Source organism: Nilaparvata lugens, chromosome 1 (genome assembly GCF_014356525.2).
Source record: "Nilaparvata lugens isolate BPH chromosome 1, ASM1435652v1, whole genome shotgun sequence".
NCBI lineage: Eukaryota > Metazoa > Arthropoda > Insecta > Hemiptera > Delphacidae > Nilaparvata > Nilaparvata lugens.
Window position 1 is genome coordinate 57,985,669 of NC_052504.1, and position 19,472 is coordinate 58,005,140.

General features: G+C 36.8%; 1 protein-coding gene across 1 annotated transcript in view; it reads right to left on the reverse strand.

Annotated features, from left to right (window-relative positions):
• Window positions 1-19,472, reverse strand: part of LOC111049444 — a 321,875-nt gene that overhangs the window by 72,872 nt on the left and 229,531 nt on the right. The window contains exon 5 of the mRNA XM_039433074.1: window positions 825-1,403. Coding sequence (XP_039289008.1) covers window positions 825-1,403 — 579 coding nt within the window. The remainder of the gene's footprint in view (window positions 1-824; window positions 1,404-19,472) is intronic.

A 19,472-nucleotide genomic window follows, 5' to 3' on the forward strand; every position in this document is an offset into this window, starting at 1 on the left:
TGGAAAACATTTTCACTTTTTCTCTCTCTCTCCTGTCATCTCTTCTATTTTATTAAACTACACCTGCTTCTGAGTTGAGTGACTCGAGCAGAAAATTATATCATTCATGTTGTAGAAGTTTTTAGATACTCACTGACCAAATGCTTTTTGTTAATGACATATCAGATTTGACTTGCTCAGAGTCAACTTCTTCAATCTCATGTTTCGATTTTAATATATATAATAGCAGATCTGAAGCTTCATGGAATCTTTGTTAATAATAAAGGAGATACACAAATAGAATTACTCAAAATACAAACTAACGCCTTGCGCAAACCGACGTAGGAGAAGTGTGGGTCACGGGATTATGAGGGGAGCAGACAGTTTTAAATTGGTGTTGAATAGTTAGAAGTGAATAGTTAGAGTCGGTGTGTTGAAGGCTTATGGTTAGGGTCAGACCATATTAAGCGTTTTTTCAATCGTTTTCAGACGGCGTTTTTGGAGTCGACAGGGCAGGGGAGCTGTCCGATTGGCTGATTGGGTTAACGCCTGAAAAAAACGCTTGTAAAAAGGTTTATGTGGTCTGGTCCTTAGGCACTGGAAATAGCTGAAAGTAATATGTGCACATAATCAGTACCTATAATATCATGATGATTGATTATCAAGGTACAGGCATAATAGACTAGCACCATTTCAACATGTTCAAATGGTTCTGTGCTTGCTTATAGAATGTTATCATTGAAGTATTCTAAATTTTTATCAATCTTGCTCAGGGATCATGGAGTCAGTCTTGATCAGCAGTAATTTACAACTAGTTGACCAAAAATATAGAAGTTTCAACTCACCAGGTGTAAGTAACGGCAGCCTAGATCGGTCAGGTGACTTTCCAGATCCATAGCCTTGATCCAAATCAGGCACAGCACCCAAACGCATTTGCAAATCACCGGCGACCGTTTTCAGCGGTTCATTGTTGTTGTCTGGAGCACAAGCCACAACCAGCCGATCATCAGTGATTGGCTCATTCTGCACATACACATCCTGGGCATCCAGATGGTTTGGCAATGAGCCACACAACTTGTAGCGGTCGTGAGGCCGGACACTTTCGCGGCCACAAGGCGAGAAGAAGCGGCCAACCACCGGCGGCAGAGACTTGCCATTGCACAGATTGCCACTGGACTGGCTCCTGCGGCCGGTCAGACCTTTGCTGCGACTCAGGTTGGAGCCCATTTGGTCCTCCGGACTGAACGCAGCTACAGTTGGTCTCTGCTTCTTGTGACTGCTCAGCCGACAGCCAGGCAGCGACTTGTAGTGCAGCCCATGCCGCAACAGCTGCAGCTGTACATGTTCACCAGCTGCATCCAGCAGCTGTCTGGCGCTGTCGCCGTTCACTACCACTTGGCCATTCACTGACACCAGTCTGTCACCTGGAACAGAGAAGGAGAGAAGAGGATTTGGTGAGAAAAAGCTAGTGGAAATCTGAACTTATATAACATCACAACCAAATTAATATGATTTAATTTGAAATTTATATTATGATTTATTTATTTATTTACACATTGAGAGATACACAAATCATTGAATGACTAGACAAGGATCAATAGGTTGAACCCAAAACTGCTCATTTCCCAAATTTTGATAAGAGATGATCTGAAAAAATTATTCCTCGATTGTAATACAATAATAATCAATGAAAGGTTTTCTCCTCAGGTCAAAGTTGGGATTTAGCTGTAGAATTTAGCTTTATACTGTGAGAGGATAGTATTGGATTGAATTGTTACATCTAGTTCATTATTAGAGGCCAAAGTTGGAGAATAATTTTGAACCTATCTTAACTATGTACTCAAGAACTCGAGTCTCCTCCAGGCAGAATATAACTGAAAATACGATTGTATAACATACAAGTAACTAATTTGAAATTGAAGTCTTGAATCACCATTCAAGTTTATCTCTCATCCAATAAATAATAATTTATTTCAGTTTATAGCTGATTCCACAGACAGCAGGCTCCATAGCAATTTTGCAATTTTTGATCACAGAAAATAGTGTCCATCAGATGCAGAAGTAGTTATCATTTTGTCATTGGTAATTCAAATCAATTCTTCCAGATTGGTTTGGAAAAGGTGTATGTATAAATTGCATCAATAATTAAAAATGAGTGCTCCTTTAACAGAAAAATGCATTTTTTTCAATAATTTAAAATCCTACATGTGATATTGATCTCTCAGGAAAAATTGGGATTTATTTCATAATAACCTACTTCATATTCTCTAGTCTAGAACAAATAAGGCGCCCTTGCACAATTGGTTGGTACAGCTAGGTAAATGATACTGTAGTTTTATATTACTACAGTGTGGGATACTTTTTAACAAAGAAAGGCTTCTAAATAGTGTATCAAATTCCAATTTTTCATGTAAACGATTCTATGGTGCCAACAGGATGTTCACAAATGAATTTATTTCCACTATCAAAGATATATTTTCAAGTTTCATTCCTTGCAGGGCAAGAAGCTTAAGGAAAGGGGTTGACGCGAAAGTAATGCACGTAAGGATAACGTTCGTGAATCATTTCTTGGATAGAAAATTATGGACAGGTACAGTACCTAGTCGAGATAGATGTTTTATATATCAGGACTGGTTCAATAATACTCTGCTAATTGAAGTTTTGTCATTAACAAATTCCATTTTGTCTATCTGAGGTAATTTTTGATGTAACCAAACAAAGCTCACTCAACACAAAAACATGGCGTTGAAACAGACATAACATCGACTAAACAGCATATGCTGTCGAATTGCAAACACCTACGAGTGCCACTATCCACAACTCATCAGAGAATGCTCCACTGAGGATTGCATGGAATCCGAGCGCGCATTAATTAATGCGAGCAGTGCGCGCATTATTATGCAACAAATCCCTGTTCAATGTGCCATCAACGGCCATCAATAATTGGGATTACAGTTGCTGTCGGTGTTGTTTTCAATTTCAAAATTAGGCTAACAAAATTACCCGCTCAGATGGAGCGCAGCTCATTTTGCCTGACCCGAAATAATCCATTGACAACTTGTCGTGAGAATCAGAATTTAATTGATGCGTAAAGTTTGGTTGGCCGACGCAATTTAATGAGAAAGTGATGGAAAGTTTGGACAGAAATTTCATCTAGAGCGTGAAATATTATGCTACAAAGTGGTACATACTCTAATGGAGGTGGAGCTAAGAAGATTCATCTGGAGCGAAAAATATATGATGCAAAGCAGTAGGCTTACATATATTTATACTCTGGAGGAAGCTATGAAAATTTTCTAATTATTCCACGCTGTAATAGTAATTGATGCGCTGCTTTGATGTCAGCTCTTGGAAAACTTTCAGTCTTTATGTTTTTATAATTATTATTTCACTATTAGTTCAGATTTCGTTCATAAAGGAGAATTCTCAACGTTTCTCAAAGGCTATACATAGTTCACATTGAATTATCAAGTATTGGAAATGAACATCTCTTCATTAGTTTTGTGAAGTTCAATAGTTTAGGTAATATTGTGGGAGATTTTGATGGTGAATATAAATACTGTACTAGAAATAACAACCAATACTTTCTTGCTGAAGATGATGCCCATATAAGAACTGGGTTTGAGCATGGGTAATGAGAGGGATTAGTGGACCGATTCCTGGGAAGTAATTTTGCAATTCTGAAATGGTTATGCATTTTGCATACTGTCTCTTAGCACAACTAGCCTCAAGAAGATACCCTCCCAACTTCGTTATTGAATTAATAAGAATCTGAATAAATTACACAGCAAAACGAAAAACGAGTCTGAAGTGAACAGAGACTAGTTTCTAGTTATCTCAATAAGTAAGTGGTTATGACCATTTAAAAAACTAAACCCAAAATCTAAGTAGAGCTACAATCTGAACTATCCCTTTCAAATAAATCCCTATCTACAATATAAATGATTTACAGAAATCATAAAAAATTTCAATGATGCCTCAATCGACTCTTCTTATGTAACTTTTTGTTGGTGCATTGGTGATTTATCATCGAAATAATTGTGCTAGTTCAGATTTTGTCATGAAATTATGACTAGCGTGAGAATTGAGAAACACGATAGTCGTGAGTGAACTTAAAAAAAGATTGAATAACTCATTCCATGGTAGTTCATTGTTATTATTGCAAATCTGTCAGTTTGGATATCTGCAAATATGTTAGTTTCAAGAGAAAAGAATTACACTTTCAGTCGCAGATGAAATGCAAATTTCAATTAAATACTTATTCAGATCTAGTCACTACTCGAATTCAATTAAAATGTGTGACACTCAATTTAGAAATGAATTGAGCGAAAACAACATTTTACATTTTGATTATTTCAAAAGCAAACAAAATGAACACATTTTTTTCAATTAAATTTTTATAAAGAATTCCTATTTTGCTTGTCAATAATACTCTAAGTTTCAAACTTAGAAACTATCATTAAGGATAAATAAATTTGAATTTGTATAATAAATTCACAGACTATAGTCATGCAATTCACATGTATGATTTCTACATTAGCATTTTTATTACGTTGTAATAATATAGCAAAATGTAGTTTTGGATGTGTTTCACATAATAAAATATACTTCGGTATAATTTATTATGTGAAACACAAAGTATATTTTATTATACAGAGTTGTGCAGAGGAAACGCATTTTTCGAACAGCCAGTACTCGTCAACGGGAGAGGGTTTTGCCATAGAGAAACAATAGCGTAAGTAGATATCCCATGGTATAGGGAATTTATGTCGCAACTTTTACTGTTATCTGAAGCCGATTACTGTCGGTTATTGTCAATTTTTACTGTTTTGTTGGGGTGAGAGTGTATGAACGACACTATTTGAGAGACTACTAGCGTCACACAGCTGCATGGGAAAGAACTACGTGAACTGTCGGCTTGGGATAACAGTAAAAACTGCGACATAAACGCCCTATACTATGGGATATCTACTTATGCTATCGTTTCTCTATGGTTTTGCCCTGGAAGGAGTGTTGGCAGACGACCCATAAGGCCATTCCACACAGCACGTGGCGTGCGTGGCTGGACGCACGCTAGCTACTTTTCAAAACATCGCTTCCCAGCTAATCAAATGAAGCAATTCACATAGCAGCCACGGCCACGCGGCAATGCTTGCTATACTAGCTACGCGTGGTTACCGTTTGCTCTCTGAGCGATCTTTTCAAACGTGTCCGGCCACGTTTTGGTCCGAGGATGCGCAGAACGTATACTAGACGTATACTATCGTATAGAACGTATACTATCATTGTCAGCCTCAAGGTCGCGCATTAAATGATGAAATTCGCCATAGGTCTTCCTTTTTTATTGATTGGATGTACCCACTGGTCCCGTGCTGTCACCGAATACAATAAAACCAGCTCATTATCAATTTATCACTACTACTGCTGCTGCTGGAGTCATCAAACCAAGGTAAGCCACAAGAAAATCCAGATTCACACCACGGGACCGTCGGAGTTGACATCTTTCTGCATACTGACGGGAAACGTGGCCGGTATAGCATCGCAACAGTCGTGGCGGTGTGAATTGGCATGTGGCTAGCGTGGCCGGCGTGGCGTGCATCCAGCCACGCACGCCACGTGCTGTGTGGAATGGCCTATACTATCCCATTTCAGTTGCCATGAGCGTTGGAACGTAAAACATCATGTGTTCTATGTTAAGCAGTTTTTTAAAGAAACAATGAATCTCTAGTCACAATGCAACGCTTTTTCGTCAATATTTTAGAGTTGAGGGTCGAGGTGCAATGCCCAATCGAAATACTGTACTCCGATGGGCTGCAGCGTTTAGGAGTACTAGTTCTGTGATGAAAAAGAAACCACCTGGTCTTCCCCGTTCCCAGGAAAGTGTACACCGAGTCAGAACGGCAGTTGTTACTAGTCCTAGACGATCGACTCGACGACACTGACTCGGTCTACATTTTCAGGAGTACGAACTGAACGGGAAAGTCCAGGTGGTTTCTTTTTCATCACATAACTAGTAGCCTACTCCTAAACGCTGCAACCCATCGGAGTACAGTATTTCGATCGAGCATTGCACCTCGTCCCTCAACTCTAATTATTGACGAAAAAGCGTTGCATTGTGACTAGAGATTCATTGTTTCTTTAAAAAACTGCTTAACATAGAACACATGATGTTTTACGTTCCAACGCTCATGGCAACTGAAATGGGATAGTATAGGCCATTCCACACAGCACGTGGCGTGCGTGGCTGGATGCACGCCACGCCGGCCACGTAAAAGCGTTGCACTGTGACTACAGATTCATTGTTTCTAAAAAAAAACTGCTTAACAGCGAACACACGATGATTTATCTGTAATATTTATTACAGAAGTATTAAATGTATTCTAATCAAGAACCATCTTTTGCTTCTGGAGTATACTGCTCCATTTAAAACTGAACCTACTTACAAAAAATTAATCTCGATTTTGAGCAATTTCAGTCTACGTCGACTACAATCTGTAAAAAGTGAATGATGAGTGACTGAGTACTAAACAATGTTAATCAATAGCAATTTTCAATTTCCATGAGGATTATAATAATTTTCTAGGTGGGAGTAATAAACATGTGCATGGAAGACCGTAATAGATTAGCATTACAGATGGATAGACTGCATATTATCATATCATAGAATAGCATAAATATCACAGCATAGAATACAAGAAAAATAATCCAGTAAATTTTGTAAAAACCTACGCTTGAATTTTCGCGATGTGAAAAATTACAATGATGAAGTTGTGCAAATCCTGGCCAACAAACATCACACGGTAAAAGCATTTATTAATCGCAAAAAAGACCGACAACTGACGAATTACGAGTAGAAACAATCAGTGCATGCTCAACAGAATCTCGTTGCAAATCCGTCCAATCCATCAATACAAATGTAATTGAAACATGAGAGCAATCCACAGCACTCGGATGAAATCTGTCAATTACCGTGGCAGACAACTCAACTAATAGACAGAAGAAAATCCGGATGTTCCCGTGGGAAAAAACCGACACGATTTTAAATCCCTATTTCGTTTCGATGCAATGCAAATAGAGTGTCCCTTAACAAGGTGACCTTAGTACCACCAAACAGTATTCTTCACGTTGGGAAAAACAGAGATTGTTACAGTTGTTGGAGAAAATTCAAATCGTCCTTTTCGCTTAGTTTTCATGTAATCCAGAATAGATCAGTACTTTGTAACAATTTTTGGGGGTTTCTTGTATACATTTTCGGTTGCAATCACACAGAATGAGTTTTCCAGGGTTATATCAAAATACTTTAAACTTGAGAAATCACACTTCTGAGCACGTGACATTTTGTCAGGTATCTTTTTTAAACACTTTTATTCTAGTTGCTCTGACAAACTTCTAACGTGCCATGGTTTTTCGATTATATCTCGGCTCATAGGCCACATAGAGCCTTCAGGTTTTCACTAGCTGATTGGTACCATCTGACACTACAATTTAAGTAAAATTTTGATTGAAGGATTCAAGGATCTATGGACGAAAAACAGGAAAGGGTGTAAGTTGTTCATGATTTTCCTGTTTCGAACTTTGTATATAAAAAACTCCCATCAGAACTTCATAGAGTGGTGTGGTCTTGGTGGTAGAGAGTCTGCTTAGCACGCTGATAGTACAGGTTCGATTTCCTCTTTTTACTTTCCTTTTCCTATTACCATAGGTAAGGAAAGTATTGCTTTCCAAAAAAAATTAAGGTACCCCAATTTCTTAATTTCTATACGTTTCAAGGTCCCCTGAGTCCAAAAACATGATTTTTGGGTGTTGGTCTGTGTGTGTGTGTGTGTGTGTGTGTGTGTGTGGTGTGTGTGTGTGTTGTGTGTGTGTGTGTGTGTGTGTGGTGTGTGTGTGTTGTGTGTGTGTGTGTGTGTGTGTGTGTGTGTGTGTGTGTGTGTGTGTGTGTGTGTGTATGTGTATGTGTGTATGTCTGTGAACACGATAACTCCATTCCTAATTAACCGATTGACTTGAAATTTTAAACTTAAGGTCCTTATACCATAAGGATCCGACAATAAGAAATTCAATAAAATTCAATTCAAGATGGCGGAAAAAATGGCGGATAATTACTAAAAAACCATGTTTTTCACGTTTTTCTCGAAAACGGCTCTAACGATTTTCTTCAAATTTATACCATGGATAAGCCCTATCAACTGACATGAGTCTCATTTCTGGGAAAATTCCGGGAGCTCTGAAATATTCTTGAGAAAAATGGCGGATAATGACTAAAAACCCATGTTTTTCACGGTTTTTACGAAATCGGCTTCAACGATTTTCTTCAAATTTATACCATAGATAGCTATTTATAAGCCCTATCAACTGACATGAGTCTCATTTTTGGGAAAATTGCAGGAGCTCCGTAATATTCTTGAGAAAAATGGCAGATAATTACTAAAAAACCATGTTTTTAACGATTTTCTCAAAAATTACTTGACCGATTTTTTTCAAATTCATACCCTGTATAGTTATTTATCAGCTCTATCAACTGGCATGAGTCTTTTCCCTAAAAAAAACTAATGAGGGGTCCACCCCATCCTTGAGAAATGGACGTTGTAACCTCCTTCTAGTGCATGAGGTAGGTAGGTAGAGCAGTTTATAAAAAGAACACAGTCATAGTCTAGATATTTCATCTGTAGAACAGCTGTTTTGACGACTTTTGAAAAAAATAATCGAATTTCACAATTTACACAAAGGAAAAAGTACTCTGAAAACAATTATATATACACATATAAAGTAGTCTGATCGTAGTTGCAAATATTTTGCCGCCAATCGTCATTATGTTATTCCCCTAAATTATTCTCGTCTAAGAATGAGGCTTACAGTTCAATGAGCAAGGAAAGTTGTGTGAGTGTACCACACCAGATTTTTTTTTTAACAATTTTTATAATATTTTTTTTCCCTATCATTCATATGATTCTAATATTCTATCATACAGCTGTAGCAGCACAAGTGCTAAATTTATTTTTGCAATAATTTTATTGTGATGGGTGTATTTTGTTTGAATTGTGTTGAGAGCTACACTCTCATTCTTACAGGATCTCTCTGTCGAAAAAGCTATAAGCATAAATAAAAAGATAAACTACACTCTACGTGAACAAAGTGTAAAATTAAAATGAATCTAACAATCTTTGACTTCCATTTTAATTAGTTCAGTAACTAGGAAATTCCCAAAGTCTCTGTGTGGTCTTGCTTCTAGCAGATTTTGTTCACATTTTTAGATGATGAATAATTTTAAGTGAAAGCTAAAAAGATAAAAATAGCATTAATTTTAAAAAAATATCAACACTTTTAAAAATGCACTAAAAAGAAGAAAATAACTTTTTTGATTACACTTGGTTAGAAAAAAATTTCACTTTATCCCTGAAAAAAAAATTCTAATTACAAGTCAAACGATAAAAAGTGTGGCTCAAAATTTTTGATATTGAAGTTTAAAGTATTTCTTGAGCTTAAATGTTAATCATGAACAATCCTATTCTATTAAGCGAGCAATTTCTGTATGTTTGTATGTTTGAGCCACACTTTTTATCGTTTGACTTGGAATTAGAATTTTTTTTCCAGGGAGATAAATTGAAAATTTTTTCAACCAAGTGTGATCAAAAAAGTTATTTTCTTCTTTTTAGTGCATTTTTAAATGTGTTGATTTTTTTTTTTAAATTAATGTTATTAATAAAAGTGCTCACACTTTTTAGCACGTGACATTTTGTCAGGTATCCTTTTGTAGCACTGCAGTTACACAAACTTCTTACAGGATCTCTTTAGGATCTATTCGTAGATTTTACATCAAATCAGACCAGTTTGAGAATTGATTGCTGATTTGTTCATGTAGAAAGGAATAGAATGAGTTATCATAGCGTTAATTTATTCTCTTTACAACTGTTATATTATGTTTGGAGAATCTTTTTGGTTATAGAATATGAGAACAATAACAGCATACCAATAATTGGTTTACAATAATTAACGTTCATTTATTCTCTTTACAACTGTAATATGTTTGGAGAATCTTTTTGGTTATAAAATTTGAGAACAATAACAGCAAACCAATAATTGGTCTACAATGATTGGACCAATAGTTTCTCAAGGGACATTTTTTTCAAGGAAACATAAAATAAATGCCAGTTTAAATGAGGAGTGAGCTCATGACCAACGCTCTAGGGAGAACATTCTGCATTCCGAATCGATCGACTTGTGGCGTCCGAGTATTGAATTAGATTTCTCAGTTAAATAGCATTTACATATTATACGCGTGTACACTTTGTGTAGGAGAATACAGGACAACGCTGAATGAATATTCAAGAGGTATGCTGTGATGTTTTGTTGGACTATCAGCCTCCTCCTCATCCAATCTACTCAGCCTACACTACTCATTCTCTCTATTTCTCTCTCTGAATAACATGGCCAGCATTTCATCATCAACCCAACCTATTTATTTGAATAGAGAGCTCTAGCTGGAGAGTGGAGTGGTCGAATAAAGCAAAACACACCTAATAAACAGGGCTGACTGGTTGATGAGCCATTCTATCAGCTGCTCCTTCTTTGCATTTAGTGGTTGTGTTTGTTTGAGCGAAGTGCACATGATTCAATTATTTCTAGTTCAATTGTTTCTAATCAACTATATGAAACTCGTGTATTGAAAGAGTATAAAAAGCCTTCAGAAGCTGTTCAAAGTGTCAATAGCTTGATCTTGAGTAGAAAAAAGAGACATTATGGCTCTATGTCAATAACGAGCCATTGTTTTTTTGCTTTATGATACACACATAGAAGCTTTTGCTAGTGCGTAAGTGATAATGAGATGACAGATGAGATACAGTAGGCTAATCAAACAACCGAGCCCTTGGCGGGATTCGAAAAAGTATAAACAAATTACTGTTCTGAAGCTAAACAATTAATTTTAATCTAAATTAAATTGATACGAAAAATGAAGTTTGGGAACTGGAGAAAAAGGAAGAGGCGAAGGATTAGATTCGATTAGGTACTTCATTTATCTAATTGAACGAGCTTAGCGAGTTCGTACTGATGACTAGAGCCCAGATGCGATGTCAGTTTATGGGATTGTTCAACAATTACTTTCCTCGCTTTGATCAATCAACTTCAAATTTTCAATTCCAATTCGCCCATAATATGGAACCAACCACACGAAAATAGTCCGATAAGCCTGATTACACAAATACACAACCTGATAACTGCGCGAGGTATTCTGTTCACAGAACTATTATAGTCAACCGTAAGAAAATAGTCCGATGGAAATTGGAACAGATGAGTGCAATCTTGCCAAATTAATAAGAGTTGATCAACATTGTACACAGCTGATTATAGCCTAATTGAGCACATTAATTAATTTTTTTGTCATACTTACTCAAATGCAGCTGTTTTCCATGCATCAAATCAAACCGGTAAACAGCTGTTTGCAGAACGAGAAAACATGTGATTTTCATTACAGCATACTATACTGTAAAGAGATCATATGGTTTTCTTTACTGTCGAGTATGTTTCCCAGTTCCGAAATTGGAACATTCAAATTGATTAAAATAGCTATATAGTCTTAGCGTTATAGTCTTCAGTTGTTATATTGGTAACAATAATTTTAACTTCTTATTGTTGAGAACTTTAGTGAGAAGAAGAGAGTGAGTTAATAATATCTTAGTAACTAATAGAATAACTCAAATATTATTAGAACTCATCTAATAAGTTTCAAGTTATAAGAACTCATCTTACATTTTTTAAAATTGGCCTTTATTATTATATTTGAGCTAGATGGGTCTGTTATGACCTAGGAGCTATGGGCTGGGTCATGTTTACTTGAACAGCAGCAGGTAAGGTAATGGTTACTGTTTCTCAGCAATATTATTCTTTCTGAGAAAAGTATGACAAAAAATATTGTACGTAACTTGTACGGTAACGTATTTACCGCATTCGTATGATCAAACAATCATACTTATGTGGTAAACTACCGTTACCGGACTTGTGACGTAAAGTACTATTGTAATACAACTGACGAACTAGCAACGTGTGTGGTTTCGGGGGGGGGGGGGTTGAGTATAAAACAGTACTCAGCCGTTCCAATTACCATCGGAATATTCTATATTCTTGTGTGGTTGACTATAGTCATAGCCACCTCTAATACAAGGCCCCAGCCTACGATATTGCAACGTCGCAGTGTAGGCCTAGAATCTAATACATGATTGGTGAAAAAGATCATAGCCTAATTGAGCACATTAATTAATTTTTTTGTCATACTTACTCAAATGCAGCTGTTTTCCATGCATCAAATCAAACCGGTAAACAGCTGTTTGCAGAACGAGAAAACATGTGATTTTAATACGCAATAGACTAGAGCCATTATTGTAAGTGAGTTAGCGAAATAAATTATTTTCTCTCTCTATTATGAACGGCCATGACTTCGAGTTTCCCATGATAGATATTTAAAAATTGTGGCTCCGAGTCGTCGAGGAATGTAGATTATGGAATTATCTCTAAAACTTAGCCTTCTTGTCGCGACATAAAGTGCGATAAGTTGGAAAACAGCAAGCATTGAAATTATAACAAACTACCGATTTTGCAGTTACTATTTGGTCCAAAGGCTCTAGAAGCCACGCGACGATTGGTCAAATTGATTCCATTCGCCCAATAGGAGACCTGTTTCTAAATACAGTAGTGGGGATTCCCCAGTCGAGAGACCAGATTACATTCCGGAGGACACTTTGCTAGGAGCACTACGAGAGTAAAGATGTAGTCACTATGTTTCCCCCTTTTTGGGCAGGTTTATAAGTTTATTTCAGTAGTTAATGTAGGAGCTAGTTTTATTTTTTATTAATGTTTAAATTTACTAGTAGTGCCATGTCCTGAAAGGTTTAATTGTGTTTCTTCATCATGTACGAATAATTGTTTCGTCAAATAACCGCTAAGCGGTTCATGTGTGTCCCCAAACCAACTTCTTGTACTACCACCCCTTTGGTTCCGCAACTTTATGTAACACCGCTTCAAGACACCCGTTCAGACGACAGGTCTAGGGACGTCGCCGTCAAGCCAAATTCAACCGGTAAAAGCTCACCGCCAAAAACAAGGTACTGTAACCCGACGATAAAGCAACGTACAGACCAACGAAGTGCAGTGTAGTGAAACAAAGGTTCATTCGAGAATGTCAATCAAAAGTGGGGATTCAAAATTATTATGAAATGGGTTATATGGGTTACTATCGACGAAACTTGGGTTCAACGGGCTTTTCTTTCTTGAGTAATTCCATGTTGAAAAGAACTTGTTATTTGATGACTGATATTGTTTGGTTTTGTGACGTATTGCTATCTAATCGGGGATAGTAATGCGCCCCCGAATCAGATGAAGAATGTCACCAAAGTAACATGAAATTGTTGTTTCTGTTGTTCGATTTTAGTTGCCAATGTTTATTGAAGCTGTTTGTATTTTTCAATTATTTCAAATTGTAGTGTTATTCTATACTATAAACCTATTAAATCAGGCATGGCAAGATTAATTGAAGTTTTCTTGACTCTAGCCCGTTCACCTGCATGAATTAGGTATAGACTCAGGTATTTTCTAGATGTGTCGGCCTATTTCTAAATTCTAAATTTTATTCAAAATTATCTTCTTTGGCACAGTATGATCAAACAATCATACTTATGTGGTAAACTACCGTTACCGTTACAAGGCCCCAGCCTACGATATTGCAACGTCGCAGTGTAGGTCTAGAATCTAATACATGATTGGTGAAAAAGATCATAGCCTAATTGAGCACATTAATTAACATTTTTTTGTAATACACCTGACGAACTAGCAACGTCTTGGTTTCAGGGGGGGAAGGGGTTGAGTATAAAAGAGTACTCAGTCGTTCCAATTTCCTAAGAATCTAATACATGATTGGTGAAAAAGATCAGCTGGTATTTTTTTTAATCTTTTCCACCAATCATGTATTAGATTCTAGGCCTACACTGCCTTGTATTAGAGGTAGCTATGCTATAGTACTGGGTCCGGCAGTCAAACCTGACGGTTTTTGATATTGGATAAATTAAAAAGCTGTTGAGATATATTTATATATTTTTTTTTATTGTAAAGAGGAGAATTGGAAATTAGATTTAGTATTAAAAAAAATTGAAAAATAGCTTACGGCGCAAAAATTACGTCATTTAAATGTTGACCACCATTTTCTGTACACTGTACGAGTCTCTTGGAAAAGTTCGTCATGACTCTCTCCAACGTTTGCCGCGGGATCTCACGAAGTTCTCGCCGAATATTCTCCTTCAGTTGATCCAAATTTCTTGGCTTGTCAACATACACTCTTCCCTTGAGATACCCCCACAGATAAAAGTCACAAGGGGACAAGTCGGGAGAACGTGCTGGCCATTCAATGTCACCCCTGAGCGAGATCAGCTTGCCTGGGAAAAATCCTCTGAGTTGAGCCATGGAGGCCCGCGAGGTATGGGCAGTAGCTCCGTCCTGCTGAAACCATACCCTCCTGAGAGGTATGCGGTGGCGACGTAACTCAGGAATGAGAAAGTCACGGATCATGGCAACATAACGCTCTGAGTTCACTGTCACTGTATGGCCACCCTCTTCAAAAAAATAAGGCCCTATAACTGTTGACCTACACACTGCAGCCCAGACAGTTACTTTTTCATAGTGAAGAGGCCGCTGATGAAGTTCCCGTGGGTTATTTGGGGCCCAATAACGGAAATTTTGTTTATTAACACATCCATTAAGGTGGAAATGAGCTTCGTCTGAAGTCAAAACAATGATTCCAGGGTCTTCCTCAATCTTTCTTAACATGGTTTCAGCAAAATTCAACCTTCTACCAAAATCTCCTGCTTGTAACTCTTGAACATAGCAATCTTGTAAGGGTGGAAGCTCAAGTCGTCATGAAGAATACGTCTCACAGACCGGTCGGAGATCCGAAGAGCTTGGGCGTGACGAATGGCAGAGCGACGAGGGCTCCGTTCAAAAGCATGTCGAACAGCCTCAACGTTAGCAGGAGTTCTTACCGTTCGAGGTGATCCTCCTCTCCTTCTTGTGGTTCCAAACGCAGTGTTCTGAAAGTTCCGAACCCACAGAAGAATTGTGTTTCGTGACGGGATCGCACCACGAGGGGGAATGTTAAACCGTATACGGAAACTCCTTTGCGTTAGAATCACAGAATCATTATTTCTAAAAACGTCTCGACTACAAACGCACGATGTTCAGCGGTCCAACGCTCCATTGTTACTGAACTAATGAACTTCCACTCAAGGTGAACAAGATGGCGCCCATCCCCACCCGCCCAGTCACCCCCACCACCACCTATCCCCATAATATGGAACCAACCACACGAAAATAGTCCGATAAGCCTGATTACACAAATACACAACCTGATAACTGCGCGAGGTATTCTGTTCACAGAACTATTATAGTCAACCGTAAGAAAATAGTCCGATGGAAATTGGAACAGATGAGTGCAATCTTGCCAAATTAATAAGAGTTGATCAACATTGTACACAGCTGATTATAGCCTAATTGAGCACATTAATTAATTTTTTTTGTCATACTTACTCAAATGCAGCTGTTTTCCATGCATCAAATCAAACCGGTAAACAGCTGTTTGCAGAACGAGAAAACATGTGATTTTCATTACAGCATACTATACTGTAAAGAGATCATATGGTTTTCTTTACTGTCGAGTATGTTTCCCAGTTCCGAAATTGGAACATTCAAATTGATTAAAATAGCTATATAGTCTTAGCGTTATAGTCTTCAGTTGTTATATTGGTAACAATAATTTAAACTTCTTATTGTTGAGAACTTTAGTGAGAAGAAGAGAGTGAGTTAATAATATCTTAGTAACTAATAGAATAACTCAAATATTATTAGAACTTCAAGTTATAGTTATAGAAACTCCAAGTTTCAAGTTATAAGAACTCATCTTACATTTTTTAAAATTGGCCTTTATTATTATATTTGAGCTAGATGGGTCTGTTATGACCTAGGAGCTATGGGCTGGGTCATGTTTACTTGAACAACAGCAGGTAAGGTAATGGTTACTGTTTCTCAGCAATATTATTCTTTCTGAGAAAAGTATGACAAAAAATATGAGTATAAAACGGTACTCAGCCGTTCCAATTACTATCGGAATATTCTACATTCTAGTGTGGTTGACTATAGTCATAGCCACCTCTAATACAAGGCCCCAGCCTACGATATTGCAACGTCGCAGTGTAGGCCTAGAATCTAATACATGATTGGTGAAAAAGATCATAGCCTAATTGAGCACATTAATTAACATTTTTTTGTAATACACCTGACGAACTAGCAACGTCTTGGTTTCAGGGGGGGGGGTTGAGTATAAAAGAGTACTCAGTCGTTCCAATTTCCTAAGAATCTAATACATGATTGGTGAAAAAGATCAGCTGGTATTTTTTTTAATCTTTTCCACCAATCATGTATTATATTCTAGGCCTACACTGCGACGTTGCAATATCGTAGGCCGAGGCCTTGTATTAGAGGTAGCTATGCTATAGTACATCGTATTAATTTATATTGAACAAGTATTGAACGAGGGTTGTACTATTAATAAGAAAACAATTTTATAATGTTTATATTAAACTGTTTTATGATGTGAATGTGAAACAACAGGAGGAAATAAGTGGAGCATGTAGTATTATCGTGATAAAAACACAATTAACTTATTAGATAGGAAAGAGTATAATATGAAAAAACGCAATTCTTGAATAACACTAAACCGAGTCTCTCAAAAAAATTAACCAATCATGTTGAAAGGGGGGCCGTGAGAGTATAATAATCAGCACGCCAAATTCAAACACCTGATTAGTCGTCGCCCGCTGTAAACAACCTACCAATAGCCACGCCTTCAGCCAATCAGGAGCTAGCAACGCAAAAACATTGTTTCCCTATTTTGACGATAGATGGCGATGTGCACCTGTTATAGTTATAATGTCTATAGAAGACAATGTGTTATCCAATAACCAGCAATTTTGGTGGAAATTCGCAAAAATAAGAGCTAAGATAATATTATTCAAAAACATTTCCGTCATTAATTTTACTGGAAAACGATAGGCCTTTAAAACCAATTAAAACAAAAGACATCTTGAATAAATAAAAATTATCCCATATAACAATACAAATCTAATTTACAGCAGTCAAGTGTGCGAAAACGCATGAAAGCTGAGAAAATCTGCAATAAACGTGGGGTACGGGCACAATTCTGCACACATGTTCTTTCTGACTACTACAAAATCATAGCCAAGTCCACAAAATTATCCCATAACTGAATATGGTTTCTCGCAAATGTCCACCTCTCCCACCGCCGGACCAATCAACTTTTATTGTTTGATCTGGAAGGCACACTTGTTCGAGCCTTCTTGGAAGCTGAGGTCAAATACAGACGGCAGTGGTTCCGTTTAATTTTTTATCAACATAATCATCATTCTATTCATCTCTGGTTATTGTCATAATAGTTTCTGAATCATCATAATTAATCATAATCATCACCATCATCCTCCTCCTTCTCCTCCTCCTCCTCATTGTTCTAATTTCCATCCAAAATTAGCAATATTCTTTGTCAAACGATGATCAATACTCAAGTAATATTGTATATAAATGTATAGCTATAGCTTATTATTTCTCGTTTATTTATTTTTTCAGTGTAGTTATTCAGTTTATGGTTTGGAATGGAATTATTTCATTTCAATTCCAATGGATTCAGTTTTAATACCAGTAAATTTCATTCACAAATGAGAATTGAATATGCATTTCATTTTCGATAAAATACAAGACAGATTCTTTTGCAAAAAAGTAAAAGAGATTCGTTCTGATGAGCCCCGAAACTGAATGGAAAAGTGAACAGGACTCACATATGCAGTTATTGATACACTGAATTTGAAATATTTATGAGCTATGTATCTGTATATTTCCATTGTAACTTCTGTATTGTTTTTATGGGAAATAAATTTCAAATAAAAAATCCAGCATGTTTGGGAACCTTTTTTTTTGCGGATGATGGCCACATGAGCTTTTAGGTTGTGCATGTGTAATTGGAGGTGCGTGGTTTGTTCATGCTCATCGGCGGGGTTCAAACTCAAACCCACGACCAGGAAGCGCTAGCAGACAAGGGTGGAACGGCAAGTTTCGGCTAAACAGTCAGAAAAGTCAGGTCAATGATAATTTTTCAATAGCAATAGCCTACTGGAGTCACCAAGAAATTGAATTGTATTAACTCAGCATTCACAACCAACATGTTGTTTTCAGAAATATCAAATACAGTATAATAATATGTATTATGTACATATGAATATGAATGTGGGAACAGAGGCGCTATTACTGAATATTGTCGAATGATAGAGAACTTGCCAACATTCTTTGGTTGCTTACGAATCTGGTTGGGTTGAATCAAGTATGCAGTGTTCCGAAGACCGAAGGAATATTCTGCATTTTCTAATATGAATTCTCTCGACTCGCTGGTTGCAACCAACTTTCATTCACAAATAACTCTGATAGCACTACAGTTGTAGGGTCCAGTTTGATATCGTAATATATGCATTCTCTCTAACCATACTCAGATTGTCCTTTAAAATTCCAGGAAATTCAAGATCAAAGAATTATTTTATAAGGAAATTGAGGGAGGTATACACAAAATTCATAAGTGACTAAAAAATGCTTTATACTATCGATATTTTTATATTGATATAAGTGATCACTGGTTTACTCAATATAGCTAGTATATAAGGAGTCCTGCTCAGACCAGCCAAATTATATGAATTGATTTGATATGCGAGCTATTTATTCTGCTTTAATGAATGGATCCATTAAAATAATTTTATAAATTCCTGAATATTTCCGAAAATTTTCAAAATTTCTTGGTCAGGGAAATATTCCCAAATCTCAGATTCCTTCCCACTGAGGATATTCCAGACCCACATCACTCACTACCTGAAACTAACTCCATGAGACTACTTCCAGGCAATCTGGTGAATGCAGAACTGGTACAGAATATCATATTTATCTGGATTCCTAGATTTCTTCTTGTTTTCTTTTAGTATAAACATAACCATTTTTTAAGAACTTAGTCACCACAAGAACTGAGACGTAGCAGATATCAAATTATAATGACAAAAATCCTCTCAGTTTTCAACTATTAGATAAGACGACATGAAATTCAATTTCTATTCAATAAAACCTATTGGATAAAACGACTTGAAATTGTAAATTGTCTACTAAAACCTGAAATTGTGAAACCCGTATAGAGGTTGCAATACCTCAAGTAGGCTACCCCATGTTTATTTGCAAGGCATGCGTGTCTTTTGCTGTCTCATCAAACTTCTACTCATGCAAATTCTTAATTCTTGTGAACAAATCTCAACGTCCCTGATGAGCTGAATTTATTTCGATTTTTTATGTTTTGATTCCTTATTTCTGAATTCTTAGTACATTTTGACTATCATGTATCTCGATTCATTTATTTT